Source organism: Kogia breviceps, chromosome 4 (assembly GCF_026419965.1).
Source record: "Kogia breviceps isolate mKogBre1 chromosome 4, mKogBre1 haplotype 1, whole genome shotgun sequence".
Classification (NCBI taxonomy): Eukaryota; Metazoa; Chordata; class Mammalia; order Artiodactyla; family Physeteridae; genus Kogia; species Kogia breviceps.
In genome coordinates this window covers 48,809,664-48,834,364 of record NC_081313.1, presented here as the reverse complement: position 1 = coordinate 48,834,364, position 24,701 = coordinate 48,809,664, and the positions used below count along the sequence as shown (strand labels likewise).

At 37.7% G+C, this 24,701-nt stretch overlaps 2 protein-coding genes across 5 annotated transcripts in view; one reads left to right on the top strand and one right to left on the bottom strand.

Annotated features, from left to right (window-relative positions):
• Positions 1–8,728: 8,728 nt before the first annotated feature.
• DIMT1 (DIM1 rRNA methyltransferase and ribosome maturation factor) lies at positions 8,729–20,597 on the top strand. The gene is made up of 12 exons (XM_059063546.2): positions 8,729–9,018; positions 9,374–9,447; positions 10,847–10,933; positions 12,676–12,737; positions 12,822–12,915; positions 13,005–13,054; positions 14,647–14,770; positions 14,907–14,999; positions 15,841–15,905; positions 16,546–16,609; positions 18,059–18,165; positions 19,643–20,597. The coding sequence occupies exons 1-12, from the start codon at positions 8,940–8,942 to the stop codon at positions 19,683–19,685; spliced, it is 942 nt and encodes a 313-aa protein (XP_058919529.1). The 5' UTR covers positions 8,729–8,939; the 3' UTR covers positions 19,686–20,597.
• A 1,747-nt stretch (positions 20,598–22,344) lies between these two features.
• Positions 22,345–24,701, bottom strand: part of KIF2A (kinesin family member 2A) — a 68,989-nt gene continuing 66,632 nt past the window's right edge. For all 4 annotated transcript variants that reach the window (XM_059063541.2, XM_059063543.2, XM_059063542.2 and 1 more), the window contains one exon: positions 22,345–23,255. In XM_059063541.2, the coding sequence (XP_058919524.1) occupies positions 23,170–23,255 (86 nt within the window). In that variant the 3' untranslated portion in view covers positions 22,345–23,169. The remainder of the gene's footprint in view (positions 23,256–24,701) is intronic.

Sequence of the window (24,701 nt, the reverse complement as noted above, 5' to 3'; positions counted from 1 at the left end):
TACAAGATGCTCATCACACAAGGGCTATTTTTGAAAGTAAAAATATAAAAATTACCTAAATGACCACCAAAAGGAATGATTAAATCATGACACATGCATATATAATACAATACAAATTGGCCATTAAAAATAATGTTGAAAAAGAATCTGAAAAAGAATGGATATATGTGTCTGTATAATTGAATCACTTTGCTGTACACCTACCTGAAACTAACAAAACGTTGTAAATCAACTATACTCCAATATAAAATAAAAATCAAATTAAAAAAATTTTTTAATTATGTTGATATGTTAACATGTTCACAATGCATTAGGGAAAGAGTGGGTTACAAAACAATATGCTCAGTATGGTTACATTTTTGGAATAAGTATATACAAAAATGTTAACAGGGTTTTTCACTAGTTGGATGGTATTATGGGCATGTTTTATATTTTAATTTATTTTGCTTGATTGTATCTTCTGATTTTACTGAAAGGTAATACTTCTCAAATTTTAAATGTGCATAGAATCACATGGGGGTCTTGTTAAAATACAGATCCTGATTCAGTTGGTCTGAGGTGGGGCCTGAGAGTCTTCAATTCTAATGAGTTTCCAGTTAATGCTGCTCTCCATAGATCACACGTTGTGTAACAAGGCTTTAAGGAATATGCAATAAAGCAGGAAAAAATTACCTAATTTTAATTAAAATGAAAAAATTTGTTTAGAAGCATCTTTTCTGTTTGGAATAATGGGTTCTTCAGATATTGAAGGAAACCTGTAACTTAGAAAAATACACACACATAAATTTTGCCTACAGTTTCAGGGCACCAAATTAAGATGCACTTGGAGGTCCTAGCTTCAGCTACTATGAATGTAAAATCTAGTAATATAATATGTACAAAACAAATATGTACAGCTGGATAAATCTCATATGACTGCATTTTGTTGCTATATTCTCATATTCTCACGTTCTTTGAAGAAAAAGACTAATATTAATTTAAATTACATGATCATTGGGCTGTTCAGAACGTATTTAAAATATAAATATATATTCAGTGCTTTCCCCCCAAAATGGTTGAAAACTGAAAAGAGAAAGCAGAAAATTGATGGAGCAAATGAAAGTTAAAGAAACATTAGCTTCCCTCACCCCTCAGTCTCAAGTAGGTTCCAAAAAACAGATAAACATAATAACAATGCAAATTATTTGCCTCAGTAATATTATGATTGCTAACTTCTAAATATCCCCTATGTGCCAGTTACTGTTCTGTTTTTTAAGTGCCTGACATTGAACTGTAGACATTTCATGTAATTTATTATCCTCATCACCACCCTATATGGAGATTATTCTTTCCCTCATTTTACAGATTAGAAGATGATGCTCACATGAATTAAGTAATTTCAAATTCTTAACTAGAGAAGCACAGACTCAAATTTAGATATATGCTTTGTGGTAGACAGAATAAAAGATAGCCAAATCCTAGTCCCTGAAACCTGTGAATATATTACTTTTCATGGCAAAAGGGACTTTGCTAATATGATTAAATTAAGAATCTTGAGCTGGAAATATTATCTTGTGGGCCCAATGTATTCATAAGGGTCTTTATAAGAGGGAGACAGGAGTATCCGAGAGAGAGATGTGACCATGGAAGCAGAGGTCACAGCGACACGGGGCCATGAGTCAATGAATACAGGCAGCATAAAGAAGCTGGGAAAGTCAAGGAAATGGATTCTCCCCTACAGTCTCTGTAAGAAACTCAGTCCTGCAGATGACTTTAGACTTCTGACCTCCAGAACTCTCAGACAATAAATTTGTGTTGCTTTAAGCTACTGTTTGTGGCAATTTTTTATAGCAGCAATAGAAAACCAATATGTGCTCCGAAATCATAAGGCTTCGAATTTGCTACACTTCGTTTAATATTGTAACTTGGGTAAAATTGGGTCTTGGGCAACGCTATAATATAGTTCATTAGCTGCTTATAAATTAACTCTTTAGAAGCTTACGAGCTTAGGAAAATAAGTCTTTGAGAAACTAACTGATCTGCCCTTGGTAATATAATTTTGTAGCAGCTTTAGTTTTGTTTATATTTTTTTTAATTTATTGATTTTTGGCTGCATTGGGTCTTCGTTGCTGCGCGCGGGCTTTCTCTAGTTGCGGCGAGCGGGGTCTGCTCTTCGTTGTGGTGCGCGGGCTTCTCATTGCGGTGGCTTCTCTTGCTGCGGAGCACGGGCTCTAGGCGCGCGGGCTTCAGTTGTTGTGGCTCGTGGGCTCTAGAGCGTAGGCTCAGTAGTTGTGGTGCACAGGCTTAGCTGCTCCGAGGCATGTGAGAACTTCCGCACCAGAGCTCGAACCCGTGTCCCCTGCATTGGCAGGTAGATTCTTAACCACCAGGGAAGTCCCTGTTTATAACTTCTTTAAAATTTGAAACAATATAAGTGTCTTTCACTATGGATTGATTACATAAATTATGGTATGTTCATACAATGAAATACTCTCTACCTGTTAATAATGGTGATATAGATTTATATTCATTAAAAGATGTCCATCATGTTTATTTAGTTAGGTAAGGACAGTAGGCTAAAAGAATTTGTTAGATCCAAAAAGTCTTAGAAAATATCAGTACCTTAATGGAGGTGAACTCTGAGTGATAGGTTTCACTTTCTAAAATCTTTTTGTACTATCTAAAATTTTTTGCAATGCTTAAGTATTACTTTAATAATCAAAGAAATATAATAAATAAAATATTTCTACTTTGGAAAAATAAATATAAGAATACCATGTAGTTTTGTATCTCTTAAGGTGAAACGGCATTTTTTCGTATTCTCTCAGTAAGAATGAAAATTGATTTAACTGTTTTAGAAAATAATCTATTAGTATATATTCAGAGACTAAAATGTTCATATACTTTGACTAAATAACTCCATTCTTGTAAATTTCTACTAGGGAAATAATCCAAAGTATAGAAAATATTTCTCATAAATGCACTAAAATGTGTATGGCTCTATTTTTTACAACAGTGGTATAGGAATGATTTAGTGAACTCTTACACAGTCACAAGATGAAATCTTCTGCAGCAGCTTTCAATACTATCAAGATTGTACAAAAACTGGGAAAAGTGCTTTTTATATTACTGTATTTTATGGAAAAAAACAGTAAATTATATGATCTCAACTATGTAAAAATATGTATTGCTAAAACAATAGGAGAAAACAGTGTGTGTCAAAACCTTCACAGAGGTTATCCCAGAATAGTGAGATTAGATGTAAATTTTTCATCTTCTTTCTACCGTCTGTATTTTCCAGGATTTTTGCAAGTTAAGTTTTTGGTTTTGTTATTTTGTTTACAATGTAGTTGTCCTATCTTTGGGGCCCAGGAAACGCATAAAAGGGGAAAATAAAACCAGTTTTACTTACTACATCTCTGTCATTGTTACTTTGTACACAATTTATTCTTAAATTCATGGTAACCAAAGATTTAATTTTTTAACTCCATACTTTAGAATTCACTTGACTCTTACATTAGCTTGTTATTAAAGAGTGAAATTAATTTAAATTGTATCTAGAATGACTCAGCTAGTATCTTTTGCTTTCCTGCCATTCCACCAGTGATGAGAGTACAGTCATCCCTTGGTATCCATGGGGAATGATTTCAGGACCCTTCCTGGATACCAAAATCCATGAACCCCCAAGTCCCTTGCATAAGATGGCCTAGTACACTGGGTCCTCTGTATCCGCGGATAGGTAACCTGCGAATTGACTATGATGGCAACATTCAGATGTAAGTAGAGACCAAAGGAGCCCACAAAAGGCAGGCTGGTGTCCTGCTGTGGCAAGAGCACAGGCTTCCACCCCTACTTCTGCTGCCAACTACCTGAAAGACCTTGAGCAATTTCTGTGAGACTCAGTTTCTTCATATGTAAAACAGCATAAGCATGCTTGCCCTAACAACTTCCCAGGGTTTCACTGAAAATCTAATTGTGTGGAAAGTACTTTGAAACCCATAAAATGCAATATGAAAATACAATACATAAATACAAATATTAAGAATATAATATGAAATAGGCTCTATAATAATCCACAAATAGAATTCTTAGTACAATAATTTTCCTGTTGTATTTGGAAAGCTTCAAAGTGCTTCATTTTGCAACAGAATATATATTATTTTATGGTAATGATATGAAAACATTTATCTGACAGATGCTTTTGGTAGGTATCAATGATTCGATATTAGATTTTCACTAACAATTATTAGATATTCACTGACAATGCTTAGACTCATCATGCTGGTATTAAACAGAGACCAAAGTCTTCTTTCTTAATTAATTGTATTAATTTAAAATAGCATTTTAATAATCTGAAAAAAATTAGAACATTTTTTATAGAAGACTCTTGCTCATAGTATTCAAGGTATATTACTTCTTTCAGCCAAATTTCATCACATTTTTCTGTTAAGATTTAGACAGCATAGTAGAAATTGTCTCTAGGTACTCTTTGAAATTGTTCTACTTTGTAAGGCAGCACTTCATTTTAGTATTGGATATTGGCACAATATTTTTTTTCTAATCAAATTAAACAGCTTGATATTAAGTACATTTCAATTTGATTTTGTTTTATCTTGTTCAGGTGAATTATTTTCTCATAGAAATACAGTATTTCAGTTAATAAATCCATGTTAAAAGTGTGAAATTCAAACATTCTTAATGTTTTTATGACTTCTAAATACATTAAAAGTCTGCAAGGAACTATAATTTATACAAGAAAATGCTCACAATGTTTTATTTTTATTCTTTATTATATTTCCTGGCACATTTAGAATGTTATCATTTCAAGTATGCTGTGAATTTAAATAATCCTCTTCTACCAAAGCAAATGTTATTGTAATTATGATACACTTTGTTAACAAAAAACACTATAAGAATGGCAGTAATCAATTGTGCACACCCAAACTGAAAAATAATTATTTTTAATTAACAAAAGATATAAATATGAAGCAGAGAAGCATACAATTATTTTTTACAATTACAAAGCCATTCATAGCTGCAAAGATAACTCAAATACATTCCAGCATAACTTGCATACACATTTCTTTAATGCAGCTCATATCCAGCATCACACATTCCCTAGGGCTCATGGATCCATGCTGTACCCAATACTGTCTCACTTCTGAATGTTACCTTGGTACTAACAGAAAAAAAATCCCAACAGTTGGATGAAATTTGGCCAGAATAATAAGCAATACCAATTATTAGAACAATTTTCCTGTAGTGATGAGGGTGCCCTTCCCATCCTTTTTCAGTTCTGTAGAAATTCCTCAACCAAACATGTTATTTTAGTGCAGAAAGTAGTGAAACCTACCTGCAGTGCATCAGAATCTCCTAGAGGGTCTGTTAAAAATGCATTTGCCAGAGCCAAATCCTATTCTGATCCAGAATGTTTAGGGTGGGCCTTGGGAATGTGAATATTCATTACATGTGATATTCGTTTGTGAGGGCTGCCATAATAAAATACCCCAGACTGGATGGCCTAAATAACAGAAATTTATTTTCTCACAGTTCTGGAGGTTAGAAACTCAAGATCAAGGTGTCAGCAGGGTTTGTTTTTCCTGAGGCCTCTCTTCGTAGCTTGCAGATGGCTGCCTTCTGGCTGTGTCCTCATATGGTCTTTCCTCTGTGTATACACATCCCTGGTGTGTCTATGTGTGTCCAAATTTCCTCCTTTCATAAGGATACCAGTCAGATTGGATTAGGTCACAATCTAAAGGCCTCATTTTAACTTAGTCACCTCTTTTAAGGCCCTATGTCCAAATACAGTCACATTCTGAGTACCAGAGGTTAGGGCTTCAACATATGAATTTTGAGGAAACACAGTCCACTATGTAACATGTGCCCTAGTTTTTCAGATATAGGTGACTCAAGGTTCATACCTAAACAAACACCAATTCAGTCTGTAGGTAAGCTAAATGTGCACACTCACCTCAGTCATTTAGGTTTTTGGGTTTTTTTTTAAGAAGATGTTGTGGGTAGGAGTTTATTTATTTTTGGCTGTGTTGGGTCTTCATTTCTGTGCGAGGGCTTTCTCTAGTTGTGGCAAGCAGGGGCTACTCTTCATTGCGGTGCGCGGGCCTCTCACTATCGCGGCCTCTCTTATTGCAGAGCACAGACTCCAGACGCACAGGCTCAGTAGTTGTGGCTCACGGGCCCAGTTGCTCCGCGGCACGTGGGATCCCCCCAGACCAGGGCTTGAACCCGTGTCCCCTGCATTAGCAGGCAGATTCTCAACCACTGCACCACCAGGGAAGCCCAGTCATTTAGTTTTATGTGGCTTATTTTGTGACAACTTCCAGGAAGGTCCTGCTATTTCACTCCTAAAGAAAATTATCATTTGGTTTCCATCCTTATTGTCTATCATGCTACATAAAATAGTCTCTCCCACCCACCCTGTTGATCTCTTTCTCCTCTACTTTACTTTTTTCTTCATACTTATCATCACCTGACATAATGTCTGTTTTTCCTCACTAGAATGTAAGCTCCACTGTGTTTTGCTCACCACTCACTGTACACCCCCCTGTGTGTAGAACAGTGACCCAGGAAGATGAGAGTGTCCTGGAGGTGATCTTGCATTCCTTCTGTCAAGAAAAAGCAAGATCGAGACTTCCCTGGTGGCGCAGTGGTTAAGACTCTGCCTGCCAATGCAGGGGACACGGGTTTGATCCTTAGTCCAGAAAGATCCCACAGGCCATGTAGTAACAAAGCCCATGTGCCGCAACTACTGAGCCCACGCGCCACAACTACTGAAGCCCACGCGCCTAGAGCCCGTGCTCTGCAACGAGAAGCCACCGCAATGAGAAGCCTGTGCACTGCAACGAAGACCCAACACAGCAGAAAGAAAGGAAGGAAGGAAGGAAGGAAGGAAGGAAGGAAGAAAAGAAGAAAGGTGACAGAACTAAGGAAACTAGGCAATTTCACTGTAATAAATAACAAATATTTAAAAACAAAAAATAAAAAGCAAGGTTTTCTGCTGAGAAGGAGCTGGGGAGGTGGTAGGGCAGGAGGCCTGAGAAGAATTAAGATTTGAAGATCCTTTATGGAGAATGGGAGAGGAAGATTAGAGGGAGTTCAAGAAGAGCTGGCTAGGCAGGGTTCAGAATCCAGCTAAATGTGGAAGCCCGTGAATGTCTCCTATAGGTACTGTTGTGTGAGCTCCGGCAGTTCTCACAGCTGGAGAGGAGTGGAGAGGGAAAATGGTTATTTTGATTCCTCAGTGACCACCATTGCTCCTTGGGATAACATTTGAGGCCCTTCACTGTAAGTTTCTATTTACATTACCTGTTTACTTCTCAGCTACACCAAATTTCTTTTTCTTCCTTAAATACCCTTATATCTTGACTTTGTTAGTACCGTTCCCTTTGAATTCTCAAACTTTCCCTGGCTAATTTTTGGTTCTCTTTTAATTATTCAGCTCAAATATTATATTTTGAAAATGTTCCTGAGTTTCCTCAAGTATTAGCCATAGTGCTAAGATCATGCCTCTTTTAAAGCACACTGTCTTTGGAATACAGACCTAGGTTCAAGATGCAGCTGTCATTTACAGTGTGATCTTGAGCAAGATATTTAACATTTTTTTTGTCCTTCAGTTTCCTCATCTGTAAAATGAACACAATGATAAGCCCCTATTTTAGAGAACTGTTTGAAATGGTGAAATAAGATATCAGCAAATGGTGCTATGTCTTCCTGTCTTAATAGAAATTTCTTTAAAAGCAGGAATCAGGTCATGTTCATTTTTAAATTCCTAACATTTGACAAAGTGCCTGGCACAGTGTAGATTCTCCAGAATTGTGGAATAAATTAATGATCAATGGAATTAAAGCGGTAGTTGAAGATGCTACTAGGGTATACAAATTTTTTTTCCTAAATTAGAATTACAGGAAAGAAAGAGCAAGGCTTGGGAATGCTCACAATCAATTGTGCAGGAAAGAAAGTCAGCTTTGGTAAAAACATAAAAAGATTGTTTCTTCAAGGAAATAAGGTACACAAAGAAACATTAAAAACTGAGAACCATTACACTGGCAGGCAAAATAGACATGGACATTGTATTCATGGAACTTACAGTCGGATACATTGTCCTATCACAATATGCAATGCATAACAATTACCACATTTACAGAGTTTCGGAGTTTTTGTCTAACTCTCTCAGAATAAACTTTGAGAAGAGCAGTTTCCCATTTAACTTTGAATCTCTAGCACACAATAGTGGTTAATACACAGCTAGAGCTCAATATGGAAAAGTTTAGGAAATTAATGACGTGGCACAGAAGGAAGCGAAGCAACTAGTAGCTCTAGTGGAACTAGAAAAATTACATTCTCAGAGTTACTTTCCACAACTCAAGCAGCGGAGAACTCACTCCCCTAGAGGAGCAAGCTCCTCTTCCCAAGTTCCTGGGATTCTCACCCCACGATCGGCTGGGAAACAGGAGCGAGGCACGTGACAAAAAGAAACCTTCTTTGGACTTCAGCGATTCCAGAACCTGGCCTGATGAAGCATCCACAGGCCTAACTGCGTTAGTATAACTTAAACTTCCTCCACAACCTTGAGGTACCACACCAAAACCTATTTAACCCATTCGGTGTGGGTAGGGGCGAGACCCCGCCCCCGATTCCAAATTAGCCAGTCCAAATTGCCAGAATCGGTAGCGCGGTGTCTTCTGGGATCTGTAGGCTTCCGAGGCCAGGCTTTCTCCCAGCTTATGACTTCAATTCCCGGCGGCCAGCGGACCCCAAGGTCGGCCCTCTTTTAGGGGGCGCACCACGGAGCAAACCAGTGGGCGGGTCCTCGCCCCTCCCCTACGTGGCCAGAACCTGTGCTGTTGGTGCGGGCCGGCGATTCCCACGTGGTTCGGTGACTCGCGATTACAGGCTCCGGTCCTCTCTAACTTCCCCGGCCTGTGGGCCTGCTGCCTGCAGAGATGCCGAAGATCAAGTCAGGGGCGAGCGGCCGATGCCGCGAGCGGCCACAACAGCGCCGGGAGCTGAAGAGCGTAGGAGGTGGGGACAGCCGGGAGGGAGCTGCGGTCCGTCGGGTTGGGTCTTCCGGCAGGACCGAACCCGGGCGAGGACGGAGTCCTGGGCCGGGACAGTGAGACCAGGCGTGGCCCGTGCTCTGGGAGCCGCGCAAGTCCCGAGTTTCCCGGAGCGCCGGCCGCAGGCCCGGCGCGGTCTCTGGATTCCTTTCCAGCAGAAGGGGTGAACTGAAACAGTCTGTCATCCCGGCTCCAAGCGTGACGTTTGGTGGCTCTCGTTGGCGCACCTACTTTAACCCAACTATCCTGCTTTCTTCTCTGGGATGGTCCAATATTTGATTGTAGTTGGGAAATTAAGGCTATTTTATGTTTTCTTCCAGGACCCATGTTCAACACGGGGATTGGGCAGCACGTTTTGAAAAATCCTCTCATTGTTAACAGCATTATCGATAAGGTGGGTGTGGAAGAGGAGAGGGAGAGAGTTATTGGGTTACTGTTTTATTCTTCGGAATATCTAAGCACAGAAAGGATGCCTGGCACAAAATAAATGCTGTATAAATACTTGTTGAATGAATTGAGGAACTGTGTAGGATTCACAAGCTGTCTTCAATATGATTTGCTTCCTTCTGAGAGTCTCGGCTTCTCCTGGCTCTACATTCTTTTATCTTTCTGTAGATTATTTACTTCTTAGCTTGACATTTCTACTTGTTCGATTCCAGATTATTATTCTTTTATTCCCAATAACTTTTCTAGGCACCATCTATCACTGTTAGTTTTTATTTACTCCAGACCCTAAAATTATGTCTAAACAGACACCTTTGGAAGTTTGTTCCCCAGAGAAACCTATATGGTATAAGCCAATGCCACATATAAACTCTTTGGAGTATTCTTCCTGTATGGGTTATTGATGTTCTCTTATTGTTTTGGATGATTGGGTGCTAGGACAAGAAACACAGGTGGTGCAAATTACTTTCAGGATTGCAAAGGAAGCATCCTGGATCTGTAGAAAGAACATTACATAGGTAATCTCGATTTAGTGTGGTTTACAAAATGAGAGTTGGCCTAGCTTTTTAACCTTTTTGGCTCATGGATTCCTTTGAGCATTTGATGAAAGCTACGAACTGCAGCTGTGTACATACAGACACCAAGTTTTGTGTACAATTTCTGGATACTCCTGCATCCCTGAGCTTTGAATGCCATCTGATTTTAGACCTGGCACTTTTTTTTTTTTTTTTTTTTTTTGCGGTACGCGGGCCTCTCACTGTTGTGGCCTCTCCCGTTGCGGAGCACAGGCTCCGGACGTGCAGGCTCAGCGGCCATGACTCACGGGCCCAGCCGCTCCGCGGCATGTGGGATCCTCCTGGACCGGGGCACGAACCCACGTCCCCTGCATCGGCAGGCGGACTCTCAACCACTGTGCCACCAGGGAAGCCCTCCTGCATCCCTGAAACCATACATGGATGTAGAATTGAGAAATACTGGTACAACGTGTTATGGTTTTCAGGCAAGGTCATCATTTTGACCTTTCCAGTTTGAACTTGGTGGTAACAGAGTTGGTAACAAGATGCTGTTGGAATCATTTCAAAGGTAGAAAGCAGAATGCAACTCTCAGAAAGAACTATCCCTGCTTTTCTGACTCCTAACCATTGCCCGAAGTTAGAAGAGGTGTTAGATTTCCACTTGCACCTAATGTTAATGAGATAATTTTGTTAAGCACATAGATCATGAAGAAATCTTCTAAAAAAGGAGTCAGGATAAGATCTAACTGGGCACTTTTGAGTAAAGATATTCAGATGTAAATTAACTTATTACAGATGTGCCTGTAAAGCTGAAGTGGTTGTGCTTGCTTGTAGGCTGCCTTAAGACCAACTGATGTGGTGCTGGAAGTTGGACCTGGAACTGGCAATATGACTGTAAAGTTGCTAGAAAAGGCAAAAAAGGTAAAAAGAGGATTTAGTGTTTGGTATCAGAAATTACTATGTGAGCAAGCTCAGGTGGCTTACAGATCTATTTAATTAATTGCTCCTTTGCTAGAAACTTTATCTTAGAAAATATGAGCGAACTGGGTGAAGGGGGTCAAAAGGTACCAACTTCCAGTTATAAAATAAGTAAGTCATGGGATGTAATGGACATCATGGTGTCTATAGTTAACAGTACTGTGTAGTATATTTGAAAGTTGCTAAAGAGAGTAAAAATTCTCATCACAAGAAAATAAAATTGTAATTATGTAGTCATGAATGTTATGTATATCTAATTATGTTGTACACATGAAACTAATGTAATGTTATATGTCAATTATATCTCAGTTTTTAAAAATGGATTAAAAAAAAAGAAAATATGGGGTATATCAATCAGGAAAACAAACCACATTGGATATTTCAATACAGGGAATTTAATATAGGGAATTGGTTACATGGTTACTAGAGGACTAAGAGAAAAAATGAGAACACTGAGGTAACCCAATAGTAGTAATTACAAAGAGCAGCTACCACTTCTAGGCTCAGGGGAACAAAGCACAGCAATTGGAGTTATTGGACCTAGGACTTTGGAGGAGATCTAGCACAGGCCTCTGAGATGAGTGTGTCACCTGGCCACTGCTGGTACCTTCTTTGTCTCTTGGCTTACCTAGTTCCAGTTAAATTGGACCACTTGTGTCTTCTGGTGGAAGTAGGCAACACATTTTAAAGAAGTTATCTGAAGAGAGCTCAATGAAGAGACCATTGACAAAATGTGGGAATGTTAAGGGAACCAGTAAACATTAGTGAAAAACCTAAGGACTAGCAACAGCAGGAAATAGTTACTATCCAAAGACCTCAAGGGGCAAGAGGAGGGAAGTGTGTTACCAGAGCCCAGTAAGAGCAGGAGCCATTGAACAGGGACCACTTATAGCAGAACACAGCCGCTGCCAAAACTTGTGCAAGGCACGGGCAGACATTAGGAGATACTCAACGTTGCCCCTTGAACCAGTAATGCCTTTCATCAGGCCATTGTCTTTCAGTAGCCAATCCCAACCAGAAGTCAAAGGGCAACGGAGCTGAACTGTATCACCCTACAGGCACAGAGAAAGCTGGAGAATGGACCTGGTAGCTAAACAGAATAAACGGCACATACATCTACTCTGTAGATGTGGTCTTCCTGGAAGTCAGTAAAACCTCATCTCATATTGAAATAAAATTAAAATTTTAGCCTATCTGGTATCCCTTTTCATTCACTTGAGAAGTTATCTGTGCTGTATGTTCTGGATCTTAGTAGATGAGAGAAGTGATATACTCATTCCAGGAGCAGTTGCTTTGTGTGCTTCTAAGAACATTTACTACAAAGACATATTGTGTATTTTTTTCGTCATCAGTTGAGTTACAAAGCGTGGAGCCATATGAGCACAATAATTCTGTCAATTATTTGGGTTGAACGCTCACATAGTCTGGTTGTCTATTTTTCTGGGTGGTGTTTTTGTTGTTGTTCCCTTAACCCCATTCCCACATTTTGTAAATACTCTCTTCATTAAATTCTCTTAAATAAGTTCTTTAAAATATGCTGGTAGAGTACAATTGAAGGAATATTGATGGTAGAATTGGGAAAAGGAGTTTAATTCATTTAAATCATGTAAAAGTTTCCATCGAGATAACAGGAAAAGATTTATACTCTGTAATTAACCTAAAAAAAAATTTTTTTTTTAATTTAGGTAATCGCCTGTGAAATTGACCTAAGGCTAGTAGCTGAACTTCACAAAAGAGTTCAGGGCACGTGAGTATACATAATAGAATTAAAGTGTATTTCAGTCTTATGAAACAATATTCTTTTTAATTGCTTTTCTTTTCTTATTATCAGGCCTCTGGCCAGCAAACTTCAAGTAATGGTGGGTGATGTGTTGAAAACAGATTTGCCATTTTTTGATGCTTGTGTGGCAAATTTGCCTTATCAGGTATGTTTTCAAAATGTAAGGAACATTATATATACTAACTTGTTTCCTTGTGTGTATTTCCCAGAACTAACTAGTTAATTCTCTTACAGATCTCTTCTCCTTTTGTCTTCAAGCTGTTGCTGCACCGACCTTTTTTCAGGTTTGTGACAAGAACAAAGTTACTGCCAAATCTTAGGAAAATTGACAGTTTAGGCCATGAACACAGCTAGCCAAAGATTAAGGTTAATTCAGTTGAAAAACTACTGGAGAATTTGTTTTGTAGAAAATACCAATTTGTGTGTCGCTGTCTCTCTCTCTCTCTCTCTCTCTCTCTCTCTCTGTCTCTCTGTCTCTCTGTCTCTCTCTGTCTCTCTCTCTTTCTCTTTCCTTTTCAATTGCCAGAGTGATTTGGGGGGAGTGCGCTCTAAGTCCTGCTCCTGACACCAGGTGGCCTTTCCCTATTTTCTCAGGCTTTGTAACAGTAATTTTCAAATTGCAGGTCAAAAACTCCTTAGTAGTTATAAAATAAATATAGTGAGCCATGACTGTCATTTTTTAAAATTTATTTATTTTATTTATTTTTGGCTGCGTTGGGTCTTCATTGCAGCATGTGGACTTTCTCTAATCTTGGCGAGCGGGGGCCACTCTTTGTTGTGGTGCACGCACCTCTCATTGCGGTGGTTTCTCTTGTTGAGGAGCACGGGCTCTAGGCACATGGTCTTCAGCAGTTGTGGTTCACGGGCCCAGTTGCTCCGTGGCATGTGGGATCTTCCTGGACCAGGGCTCGAACCCGTGTCCCCTGCATTGGCAGGCAGACTCTTAACCACTGCACCACCAGGGAAGCCCCATGACTGTCATTCAAAAAAAAATGACATGGAATAGACTATATCAGAGGGCATTCAGCACATGTCATCGAGGTGATTATAGTTTCATGAAACTTTTTGAGTTCCCTAAACATATAGAGATATTTGTGGCAGGTGTTGCAACGTCAAATGTACTTCTTACTGTGACTTATTGTCAAAAAAGTTTGAAAGTCAGATCCCAGCTTTGAAGATGCTCTTCTCCTGTTCAGGAGCCTTCCCCTTGCTTGCTGAATAAAAAGTCCACTTTCCTTAACCTGTTAAATCAGGAGGACACTGATGTCACAACCTGCCTCAGCTCTTCCACAGGGATGTTTACCACCCCATGCATACAGTTCGGCTACTGAACCAATTTTGTTTGTTTGGGTTTTGTTTTTTTAAAATATTTATTTATTTATTTATTTGGCTGTGTCGGGTCCTAGTTGAGGCACATGCGATCTTTCGTTGTGGCACCATGGGCGTGCAGGTTTAGTTGCCCTGTGGCATAGTGGGATCTTAGTTCCCCAGCCAGGGATTAGAACCTGCGTCCCCTGCATTGGAAGGTAGATTCTTAACCACTGGACCACCAGGGAAGTCCCCAGGTTTTGTTTTCCTAGAGGGGCTTATGGACTAGTGCTGATCTGAAATACTTTCTCACCTGATCATTGAGGGCTTACATTTGCAAGGGGTTGGAGCCACGGCCATTACACAATGAAAAACAAAGGCAGCTGGATCATTTTGTGGTAATAAAGCTCAGGCTGAAAGTGTTCTCCTCCCTTCTTGCCAGCTGGACTAATTATTAACCCCAGATATTGCTTTGCTCTATTTCCCACTTAAGAAAAGTCATTGCAGTTAAAATACATTTATAGTTGAAAATGACCTTGTTCCTTATTCCTTTCTGCTGTCTTTTTAGATGTGCTGTACTTATGTTTCAAAGAGAATTTGCTCTCCGACTGGTTGCAAAACCTGGAGATAAGTTATACTGCAGACTGTCGATTAATACACAACTATTAGCACGTGTGGACCATCTAATGAAAGTACGTGACTGTTGTTGAAATAATGTGGCTTAACTCATCCTTGAGCATCTAGCTGTGCCTTCTGGGAGGAAAGCATATTTGATTACTATTTAAAGTTGTTTTTGAGAGGACTCCTTAAACATTTTCTGATTAATAGGTTGGAAAGAATAACTTCAGACCACCACCCAAGGTGGAATCCAGTGTCGTAAGGATAGAACCTAAGAATCCACCGCCACCTATCAATTTTCAGGTGAGGTTAAAATAACTAGGTCATTCAGTAAAGGGGAAAAAAAGTCCAACCTGGAAGACGTGTGTCTGTAGCAGCAGAAAGGTAATGAGTCAACCTAAATGTCTAAACAGGAGAATGTTAATTATGATACATCCCTGTAATGGAGTAGATGGAATTATTTGACACAAGACAGTTGTTGAGGACCTCAAGAGCATGGAAAATGTTTGCAAAAGGTAAAAAGATTAGAATGCCATTGCAATTTGCTGAAGATTATAGCTATGGAAAACATGTATCTATTTGAATAAGACATGGGAAACAAGATAAAATGAAAATAGTTGTGTTAAATAGTATGAGTAACACTTTTTCATCAAAATTCTAATTTCTGCCATTTAAAAAGAAGAAAGCCAGGTGATTTGATGTAAAACCTTACTGCAATCACATGGGATAAAAATGTGATTGCTTATGTGGTCAGTAACTGGTGGCAGTGGAGTGGTTGTCAGTTATTCCTGCAAGGTTTACTTAGGTGTATTTCACAGGCTATATTCTAAATCATGTCTGTTTTGAGTTTTTTAAAAATGATACTTAGATTTAAATAAATGCCATGTTCTTTGTTCAGATGTGGAACAAATATGTATTTTTTTCTATTTTTAAAATTGAGGGTAAAATATTCAGTGAGGTGCACAGAAGTGTGAAAATCAAGTATGCGTCTTACTTTTGCATATGTGTGCCAGCCAGATCAAGATATAGAACATTTTCATTACTCCATCACTCCTTTCATTTTTATATATTAACACAAAATAATACCTAGTAGGTATAGGCAGGGTTTAATATTCTGTAAGAAAATATCCATCTACTGTTTCAGGAATGGGATGGCCTAGTAAGGATCACCTTTGTTAGGAAAAACAAGACACTGTCTGCTGCATTTAAGTAAGTATTTTACTAATGTATAATATATGAGGGATCAGTGCTTCAGATACTGTGCTAACTGCTAGACTTTGGTCCTTTTTCCTGAACAGATACCCTAAGGCATAAACATGATCCACGTCCAGACACATTTTTATCTCTTTAATTTTGTACTTTGGGAGGCAGGAGAATTTAATGAAGAAAAGTTTCTGGACTTGGGAATTAGATCAGGGTTTTTTTTTGCAAAATGGGAAAAAACCAAAAACTGACCACACATCTGCCTAGTTTTTCCTTGGAAAAATGAGGTGATGATGGACCCCTTCCACATTTTTGAAAGATTCATGGCATTTTAACTTGGAAAATTATAACAGCAATTTGGGGTCCAAGGTCAAAAGAAAGGTGAAAGCCACAATGAAAAAAAAAAGTTTGTAGATGATGTTTTGTGGAGTCTAGAACTTCTTTAAGAATGTGAGAGAGGTTTATCAGGACTTACTTTTTAAATATTAGTAGTTGCGATTATTTCAGAAGTTTAAATATTCAACGCTTTTTTAGTTCCTTAATTTCGCCATATGGAACATAGATTTAATCTTATAATAAACTTAAAGGAAATTATTTATAATCTGATTTGGAAATAATAGTGATATCATGTCTATATGTAATACAGGTCAAGTGCAGTGCAACAGCTACTGGAAAAAAACTACAGAATTCACTGTTCGGTCCATAATATTGTAAGCAGAAAATGTTTCTCTTGTTTCAATAATTTGTTGTTTTTTAAAATGTCCCTCTATTTCCTATTCTGTTTCATATATCATTACAAGAGTCTTAATTTTGTACATTCCATAGGATCCTTAAAAGACAGTATGTCATGTCTAACTTGAATTCTAACAGGTCAGTGCTGCTATGTATTTTGCAGAACATATCTGAACACCCTTGACTACTCCACTCCATCCTCTTTTACTGACAGGTTTTTTTTTTTGCCATAAAAAGATTCAGTTGAATCATAATTTTCTCAAAGTTTTAAGCTTGTGTAACTTACTCAGCTTAAAATAATTGTGTACCATTTGCTAGCCTTTGAATTGTGGCTGTCCCTTCTTGCTTGTTGCTTACGTAGCAATTACAAATTTAAAGTTACTATTTTCTCAGTGACTTTTTGTTAATACCCAGAAATTGAAATAATTAGAACAAAGTATGAGATAAATAGCAGATTTCTGGTTGTGAACCTAATGTCTCTTTATTATCTGTGCAACATTTTCTTTAACTAGTTGTGTGAGCACACATAGACATATCCATATATAATGACTGTGATGTTTGATAACTTTTTAGTTCTTTCAAGCTAATTAAATGGAGCAGACAGATAAAAGCAAATTTCCTTTGTATTTTTTTACTCAGATCTTACATGGTTTAATGTACCACATTGCTACCTCCATTTTATGAATAAAGTCATTGAACATCTACCTACATAGGAAATATTATGCTGGATTAAGAAAAGTTTTTAGATGAAAGATGTAAAGTATAAAATATTCTCAAGGGTTGGAGAGGCCATCTATGAGAAAAACTTAACTAGCTGGTAAAATGAAATTTGTATCAACAATATGCTACTTTTTTTTTTTTTTTTTGCGTTACGTGGACCTCTCACTGTTGTGGCCTCTCCCGTCGCGGAGCACAGGCTCCGGACGCGCAGGCTCAGCGGCCATGGCTCACAGGCCCAGCCACTCCACGGCATGTGGGATCCTCCCAGACCGGGGCACGAACCCGTGTCCCCTGCGTTGGCAGGCGGATTCTCAACCACTGCGCCATCAGGGAAGCCCAGGAATATGTTACTTTTAAAGAAATAACAATTGCTGTAAAATTTATTTTATAGCTTTAATTATTTTATGTGTTATGAAGTACTTTGTGACGCCTGAAACAACTATTTCAGAATTTCTAAGAAGAAAAAGGGCAATATACATGATTTAATTCATTCAAGGTCTTCTGTGTATTTGGTATATGATAAAAAATCAACCACTTAACTAATGAGATCCAAGTCTTAATTTGCACAAACAGGCTTTCCAAAACTATCATGAACAGATGAGGTGACTGTTTATGACTTACTGAACTGAAAAAAAAAAAAAAAAAAAGAGTCAAAGTGACTTCATTAAAGATATGTTGTTCATTTATTCTGAATCTTATATTGATAGATAATACCAGAAGATTTCAGCATAGCAGATAAAATACAGCAAATCCTAACCAGCACAGGTTTTAGTGACAAACGGGCCCGTTCCATGGACATAGATGATTTCATTAGGTAACTACATTTTCCTTTTCCTACATTTTTACATATCTTTACTGTGACACCTTCAGATTTAGAAATTTAAAGGCTTTTAAGTGGTATAAGGTGCTACCTGGGAGTTATTGCATAGCACTTCCATGGTATGGAATAGTATTTGGTTTAGAAGACGGAGGCTAGTTAGCTGCAGCAGAACGAATACTTTCTGTAAGAACAGTGGAGAACAGTCCGAGCCTGGAGATAACCTCTGTGGCAGTGTGTGTGGTGGTGTGCATGCTCCTCCCCTCTAGCCCCCTCCCCCAACTCCCATTCACAGTTAGTCTTAACAGTTTGTCTCTTCAAAGTAGCCTGTAAGGTAAAAGAATCATAATATATATAGTTGGGTCTTTTTTCTTTATCTGGTTATCATTTCTAACTGGTTCAGTAACTTATTTTGTGGACTGAGGCAAGTTCCACACACCTGAAGCAAAAGAAGGGTGTCATAATTAACTGGGCAATATAGACCAAAATTTGTTTTCCTTGGATTAAGCAAGTAAGTCTTAGGAAAGCAGAATAAGGTGTCAAATTACCCAGGTAATTATTAACCTGTATTCATTGTTTTTAATCACTAACACTCTGATTTCCTAACTAATAAACCATAATTTTTTTCCTGTTTATCCAATTAATTTTTAAAGCTTCCATGGTCTAGAGGCTGATAAAAAAGAGGGTAGATTGTTATAAAAGTCATTGGTTTGACTTGTCTAGCTAGAAACACAGTTGTATGTAATTGAGACAAATGGCGTTTATATTTTATTGGCAGGCTAGCAGTACTACTGAGTCTTTATTAGATGTTAATCCTAGGAGTTGAACATTATTCAAAAGTACCCATCTTCCTTTTTCAGATATCTTAACCCATCTCGATGGTTCCTATGGGCCATTCTGAAAATAATCTCAGGCAGGTCTAAGTAGAAATATTTCATCTTATTTTCCTTCATTCTTATTAATCTTCTTCAAGGTTACTAAACATGCAGTTTGCTAACTAGGATCTAATAAGTACACAGGTATCCAGAGAGAAGCAGTATTTAATTTGAATCTCAGTAACAGTGAACTCAGAGAGGAAGAATGGACACATGAGATTAGCCATTCATCTCTCTCGTGCCTCTAATTCCAAACAGCTTCACATTCACTTACCAGGTTGAAATGGAACAAGGGCCAGTGTCCTCTTAGGCCAGGGATAGTGTAGGTCTAAGATCATTTTAGTTAAATTCATCATGCCTTAAGACATACAGGCTATGACAGAAGAGGCATCAAAATGAAGTGGTTTTAACCAATACACATCTCATAAATTTAGATGAAGAATAAAGTTTCTTTAATGACTAGTGTTAGGAGTGGGTGGGCTTCACAGGTTTGCTGATATATTTGTGTTTTAGAATTCATGGTATAGGGACTATGTATGCACTGTTACTTGCTACAAACTAGCATTTCAGTACCATCCCATTTTGGTTTCTTTTTTCAGATTGCTACATGGATTCAATGCAGAAGGTATCCATTTTTCTTAGGTATCTGCAGAAGAGAAGTTTCCAAACTCAACAAAGTGGAATTAATATATATTCTTAATAATTTGAGAAGATGAACTATGCTTGGATACTATGTGCTTGACTATTTTTGGTTTACTACTGTTGTCACCGTTTATTACTCTGAATTTTTAAGGAAGTAAGTCAGTTCTAACTATACAGGTTTTTTTTTTTTTTTGGTTTTGGTTTGATTTTAATATATAACATAGGGCAGGGTCCAATTTATACATGATACTCTTCAAGTTTAAGAGCCGCAGACACGCACAACTTTACACTTAAAAGTTATTTCTAACAGTGTATTATATAAAGATGTTACACTAATATTTTCTATGTTATATATTACTGTCAGAACCTTTTTTTAGGATTTTAGCTCTTTAGGCCTTTGTTCTTCAAGTCATAAGAAAGTTAAAATATGCTTAATTTAGTCACATATTCCCCATACCATTTCTTCTTGTTATTCATGTGTACAGTAAAGCAATTGTTTCCTAAAATGTTATTTTGCTTCTCTCATTCTTTCTCTGTTTATCCTATATAATTTCTATCACTGCCTACCCCTTTAGCAATCCTGCAGCATAATAGGCTAAGGTTCTAGGTAAGCCTGAGTCTGCTACTGCCACCACATGGTGCCAGGCATATTACTTCTGGGCATTCCTTACTTGTAAATGAGGATGCTTAACTAGAAGGAAATGAACTATAAGATTGTATGTTTTTTCTTGGGGAGATAGTCATAGATTTAAAAGTTCAAAGGGTTTTATAAATCAACACTGGCTTTAAAGTTAAAATCCAAATTATTTTAACAGGTACACTGAACCTAGAAGGAAAGATAGGTTGTTTGCATAAACAGATTTTTTAGAAATCTAGCTTCAAAGTAATATATTAAAACATTCCTATATAACTAAAATAATGTATATTTTTAGTTAATTATTAATAGGGATATCAGCTTTCAAGTCTGAGAAAGTAAAGAATGTTTAATCCAGATCCAAAAAATTTAAGTTATTCTTTATAATAACTGCACAAAGCCACTTTTGTTACATAAATACTACATAATTAAGAGTAGGTTTTTTTAATCTCACAAAACTACTTAATTAGCAAAATTCACTTGTACCATCTCTATCCTTAAAGGAAAATTTAAGATTTTTTTTTTTTTTTTTTTTGCAGTACGCAGGCCTCTCACTGTTGTGGCCTCTTCCGTGGTGGAGCACAGGCTCCGTACACACAGGCTCAGCAGCCATGGCTCATGGGCCCAGCCACTCTACGGCATGTGAGATCTTCCCGGACTGGGGCACGAACCCATGTCCCCTGCATCGGCAGGCGGACCCTCAACCACTGTGCCACCAGGGAAGCTCTAAATTTAAGATTTAATTCAGCTTTCCCTCTTATTTCCCTGTCCTCCTATGGACTGCTGAGTTTCAGTCCCTTTTATAACCTTCAGATTTCCCTATCTGTAAAACTGAAGGAATGGATTATACTACCAAGATCTTTTCTGGTACTGATTTTTAATATACCTTGAATACTAATCAGAATGAAGCCATTATAGTATAAGGCAGTACATTTCAAATTGAGGAGACCTTCCAGAGATTGTACCCTTCTAATTTAAATAACAAATTAAGACTAATCTGTTGTGCTTTAAAATGAGTAAATTCACATATCTCTATGTCCTTTGAAGATCAGTTAGGCTCAGAAACTACCTTTTTAAACAGCCTCTGTAAGGTCAATGGTAACAGTTCTCCATTCTTCCTCTTCTCCTTGAAATAAACACAAATAGAACATATCTTACAGCTGCAAGAAAACCTGAGTCCCTTCCAAAACAAAAGTGATTGTATTGAAGTAAACTGTCTCGAAAACTCATTCCATAGATTTAATAATAAGCACACTGTGAAAATCTACACTTGTTCTATATTTCAAGTTTACAGAGGAGCTTTTCACCATGGTGTTAGGATTTCCCACAGCGACCTTCTGAGTTCTGTGGACAGTGAAGTAGGGAATCTGGCTCATGTGACTCTATTCATAGCTTCCCATTAGCCCATATGAATGAGCTGGTAGTTCCCTAGAGTAAATCAAAACAAGACACCCTTGGGAGACTTTTTTGTTGTTGTTAATGTACTCCTAGACACTATCCTGGGAACTGAGGGAAAACTCCTAGAGAGATATATAAATCTAACAAAATATTTACATGAAAAGCGGCCAGTTTTCTTCCTTGGAATAGCAATCTGTAAAAATAAGTGCCACCATTTAAAAAGCAGCATGCCCTAGATGAACTGATTGGTGAGAATTTAGTGATTCTCAACAAATAATGGTGAAACATCATACATTAGGTAATGGGTGGAGCTTGGGGCAGCTCTGCCTTTTAAGACAAAGTCATCTCTTTCTTAGCTTAAATTCTTTTTCAAGAGAGTTATGTACTGTCTATACTTGGCTTAAACTAACAGTTCTATTATGGACTACTTTCAATGTACATGTACATATTCATGCATCAGAAGCCAATTTCCTTTAACAGTACCATTTAAAAGGTACACTTTGGGGTGCTAATGGACACTTCAACTTAAGTAATGGTATTGGTAAAGATCAAATTGCACTATTAGTCTTGTTAATACCACACTGGAACACACACTGCATATATATGTATTATCCTAAGATAAAACTCTTTTCAGAATTTCATTACTTTTTATTATACACCAACTAGTTTATATTTTAGTTCTTTACAAAGAAAATGCTAAGAAAATTATAACCACATGTTATATGGTTTTAAAATCATAATTCCAGATTTTTTTACATATAAGATGGAATGGTCCAGCAGCTATGTCCACTGTCACAGACTTTTGTTCCATTCAATGATATGGCACATCCTGCAAATCTAGTCACACACAAAAAATGTCTCAATTACAGTAAAAATGTACACACGATAAAGGTAATTTACAATGACAAATAAGGAATGTAATTTATCTTGGCTGTGCTTCAGAAATTTAGGGTCAGTAGCCTTAGTCAAGGCACAAAGCAGGAAGAGGTGAGCACAGCTGTTTCTTCTAGAAGTGGGCAAGGTTATGTACAATCACTGATGAGGTATGCATGCACGCAAAGGATTTAAAACTGCTCAGTCTTGCTATGAAAATTGAACTGAGTTAAAAGGAAATGCTGTGGCTTCCCCCTACTATTCACCCCTGGATCAAGTCCACAATCTTACTTCATCATACAGAAAATAAAATTGGCAAGGATCTTCAAAAGTAAATCACTATGTGGGTAAATGAAACAAAATGCTTCACTATTCCCAAACCTTGGTTGTGCCTCCTGGACTAGAAACATCTTGTAGACAAAGGAGTGTTTCACAAAATTGAAATGTCATTCAGGTTGAAGGGACAAGACATTTTCCACAGACACTTAAAATTTCAAACTTTCGAATGGCCCTTACAGCTGAACCATTGTATGTTACAGTAGCGAGGGTTCTGGGAATCCTTTAGCAGCAAATGCTGATTTAAAGGGCACGGGGTCTCTTCGGGTTGATTTGCTTGCTGGCCTGTTCTTCCTCTTGTAGAGCTGCACGAAAAGATTTCACTTTATCTTGGAAAAAAAAAAGAACAAGGGAATAAGTTTTGCATTCCATGCAATGCAGCACACAACTTTATGGGTCCTATCAAATCAGCTCTCTTATTAACTCAGGATTTTTCCTTCTTTGTTGTCCAGAAACTCAGAACAGTGCTCAACTATAGCAACAGACTCATTTGATTCCTGGAAATACTTGTGGGTTTTTTTTGTTATCTTCAACAGATTTCTGTTCTATTTGGCACATTTTACAGCATTCAATTTTAATTTATTTGAATTCCTTTTTGCAGTGTAAAGAGGCTATATATGTGTGTAAAGTAGACATTTCTTCTCTCAATATTAGAAAATGTCTACTCCCAATTCCTATTTTACCTTTTTAAGCTATGAAATTTTAAGATTATTTGAGTTTTTAAGAAGACATGTCATATTTTTCCTTATCAGGGATTGCAAAAGGGCATGATGGGGAAGGGAAATTACAGGACATACATTTCTTGGCCTTACAATTCTGTGCTACTGTCTATCGTGTACTGATTCAGTCACTTAAGAGTAAGAAATACGTAAGTAAAAATTGGAGGAGGCAAATAATTGTGTGAAGATGAGAAATCTTTCTATAACAGTGGTTCTCAATTTGGGAGTGATTTTCTCTCCCCTCCCGGGGACATTTGGTAACGTCTACAGACATTTTTGATTGTCACATTGGGGTGGTACTACTGTCATCTAGTCAATAGAGACCAGGGATATTTGTAAGCATCGCACAATGCATAAGAGACAGCACCTTCCAACAGTTTCCCAACTTAAAATGTGCAAAGATTATGGCTTTCAGAAAAAAGGAGAGATATAAAGTTGGAATCTCAATTTCTTTCCCCTCTTCCTAAGTAAAACGATGTTGAAAAAGTTGACTTTTCTGAAATTTAGAAAGGAATTTAAGGGGACTTCCCCGGTGGTCCAGTGGCTAAGAATCTGCCTTCCAATGCAGGGGACACGGGTTAGATCTCTGGTTGGGGAACTAAGATCCCACATGCCATAGGGCAACTAAGCCTGCACCGCTACTAGAGAGAAGCCCGCGTGCAGCAATGAAGACCCAGCACAGCCAAAATAATAAAAAAGAAAAAAGAAAGGAATTTAAGGACTTCTGGATTTGATGCCTGGTAATATAATAGCTCTCAAACTTCTTATGTTAATAACAAAATTATCTCTGGATGGTAAAAAAAAATTTTTTTCTAAGAAAGGACTGAATAATATCTAGGTAGTAATTTCTTCAAAGTTTGGATATGCTTGCTTATACATGAATCCTGAGAAAATTAAGGAAAGGCACTAAGTTGAAAGCTACATCTTACAAAGAAAAAAAATTAGGATGCATTGTGATCTGTCTTCTGAATAAAATGCATACTGAAAAAGCTGCTTGTGCATTATGACAGATTAGAAAAATGATCAAAACACATTAAATCAAGGCTTGAATACAAA